Source organism: Octodon degus, unplaced genomic scaffold (genome assembly GCF_000260255.1).
Source record: "Octodon degus isolate 3935 unplaced genomic scaffold, OctDeg1.0 scaffold00047, whole genome shotgun sequence".
Lineage (NCBI taxonomy): Eukaryota > Metazoa > Chordata > Mammalia > Rodentia > Octodontidae > Octodon > Octodon degus.
Window position 1 is genome coordinate 2592347 of NW_004524623.1, and position 2743 is coordinate 2595089.

At 45.2% G+C, this 2743-nt stretch overlaps 1 protein-coding gene across 1 annotated transcript in view; it reads left to right on the plus strand.

Annotated features, from left to right (window-relative positions):
* The first annotated feature begins 1393 nt into the window (after nucleotides 1–1393).
* Nucleotides 1394–2743, plus strand: part of Irak3 (interleukin 1 receptor associated kinase 3) — a 49710-nt gene continuing 48360 nt past the window's right edge. Inside the window, exon 1 of the mRNA XM_023716307.1 lies at nucleotides 1394–1415. Coding sequence (XP_023572075.1) covers nucleotides 1409–1415 — 7 coding nt within the window. The 5' untranslated portion in view covers nucleotides 1394–1408. The remainder of the gene's footprint in view (nucleotides 1416–2743) is intronic.

The window sequence follows — 2743 nt, forward strand, 5'->3', positions numbered from 1 at the left end:
CGGCGCCCACGGAACGCGCCTCGCAGCCCAAGCCTTCGCCCGCCTCGCCCCGTGCGCAGTGTTCCGAGAGGAACGCGCGCGGGATGTCTCCGTCCCTGCGGAGTCTTCTGGAATATAATTTCCCAATTAAGGTATTTGTAGAAATTTAAAGTGCTTACTTTGGGGATTTCATTGAACCTCCGCATCCTCTACTTAATCACTTACCAGGAAAATGCTCAACTAAGTGTAGTTCCATGGACTTCCAGTTTCCTTAATTAAATATGTCTTGTTGATCACGTTTGGCTGAAGGAATGTTTTTCTAAAGAGCGGCTTTTGTTTTTAATGGGAAAAACTGTCAGGCGACAAAGCTCCGTTTTATACAGGCGTTGTTGGGAAGTTGAGCAGTTGACGGCTGGAGGTGTTGAACGCGGTCCTCAAATAATTCAGGCACAAACTTTGTGAAGGGGAAGTGTTTCGGGTTAGCTCATGCTGTCACGTTCAACGTTAATCGAAAATAAACATGATTATGTCAGAACCACGAATTGTCTGAGATAGTGATTCGCCTCACTATCAAGCCAATGGAGTCTGATTTCTGGAAAAGGGAAATTTCCCGTGTGCATTTGAGAGACAGATCTCTTCTCCCCCTGACGCTGATGAACTGGATGGTGGCATAGGCCACATTAGTGCCTGTGGATGTCCTGGAGTTAGTGACTTAAGAAAAATGCTCTTCATCCAGCGCACAAATAGTGGGTGAGGCGAAGTAGTGTCATAAATGCAGGAAGTGGGTTGAAGGAGACGATGAAGGTAAGGAAACACCTGTGAAGGGGCAGCCGGCCCTCAGGTGCTGGTCGCTGCCCCTTTTCAGGAAGTCCAGCCCACTCTGCTGCCCTTCTTTTCCCCTTATCTCCTTCTCTCCTTAGCATGGAAACCAGGTAATTGTGCTTTTCATGGGTGAGTATCTTATGCAACCCTTCCAGTCACCTCATGAGTCATGTGCTGTGTTCACCATCAGTGTCTTAACAAATGGGGACACTGGCACAAGCTCCCTAAGCAACTTGCCCAAGTTTACATAACTGGAAGTGGCAGTGCCGCGACTTGAACCCTGGCAGCCAGGACCCACAGCGTATGGTAAACCACACTTTACCCTGCTAGTGCTGTATTCCTTTCTAGGGCAACTCACAGCCTCTTTAAAGTACATAGCAGTTCTCCTTGAAAAAAATTCAGTGGTCCAGTTAAGCATGTACCCCTGCTTTCCTATCTGTGGTAGTAAAGACCACCCAATGGAGAACAAGCCCAGGTTGTTCATACCCAGTGAGTTAGCTACCATTACGTCTAACCAGCAGCTCAACAGGCAGGCAGAGGAGCAGGATGGTTGCAAGTATGTTCATTGGAGGCTGCTGGCAAGAAGAAGTTACTTACGGGCACCCCCATGAGAGGTGAGGCATCCACTTGACCATTTAGGTGTGCATATTTGACTTTTTTCTGATTGGTCCCACAAGTCAGGAAAAAATGAAGTTAACAGTCCTGGTGGTTTAGAGCAAATTGCTACAGGGGTTATTCTTTGGCTTGCTGGATTTATTGCTGTAGATAGTCTTGTACTCGTTACTATAGATAGTAGATTGCCTTCCTAGACTTGAGTTGGTCCATGTTGGGGACCAGAGTCTGTCTTTACAGGTAGTCTGACCCTTGTCCCTTTATATATTGATTCTTTCTTGGGGGAAGGACCTAAAATATTTACTCCGTGGTGCTCCAGCTGTAATTCCCTGTATGGGGAGTTGTGCCTGCTGACTGCCTGGCCTGCACAGCCGGAACCAACCAGCTGCTTCACTAACAGCTCTACACTATGGAAGGTTGGTTTAGGTCTAGGTATTATTCAGGGCAACTACTTGTGTTAAACCTGCCGAATTTCCCTATTACAGTGAAGGGAGAAGGAGGGAGAAAGGAGGCAGAAAGAGCAAACCTGACTCTGAGGGAGGAGGGAAAAGGAAAGAAAGAACTAGATCAAGGACCTGTGCCAGGGCTAGGTTGTAGCTCAGTGGCAGTGAGTGGTTTGAGAGACCCTGTGGTCAAGCCCTAGCGCGTGCGCACGCACGCACACACACACACACACACCCAGGGCTGTACTTTTATAAGCTCTGGTCAGGTGAGAATCTGAAAGCATAGAGGTCCCAATGTTTCAAACAAAAGAGAACTATAACAGTAATTGATTAAACTGTCTTGAGCTGATTATGATCCTTGGGGAGGGAGAATGTCAGGCTATGTTGCCAAAGGCGGCTCAGAGGAGGGCAGACAGTGCAGCGCCTAGGTGATAGGATGAGTGTGTGGCAGATGAGGTAGGTGGGTTCCTTGCATGCCGGGATCCCTGCAAAACCCCTCAATGCTCTGATATACACAGGTAGAAAGCATGTTCACAGATTCTGTGTAATAGGTGATGTTCAGTTTTCTTTCTCTACAAAAGGAAAAAAAATATTTAAATTATTTTAAAGCAAATGACAAGTAAAAAAATCACATTAAATGTGTGTTTGAATATTAAATAAGAATTTAAAATAGTAATACTACTGACAACTGAATGAGCTCATTTACTTAATCACAAAAATCTTTTGGGGCAAGTACTCCTCCTATTTCCATTGTATTGACAGGGAAACCGATTCTCAGAATATTTAAATAACTTTCCTTAAATCATAGTCTACTAAATGGGTAGGATTCAAGACTTTTGAGGCTGCATTGATTTTGCTTTATTTTTAAATTTTAAGACGTTTTAAAT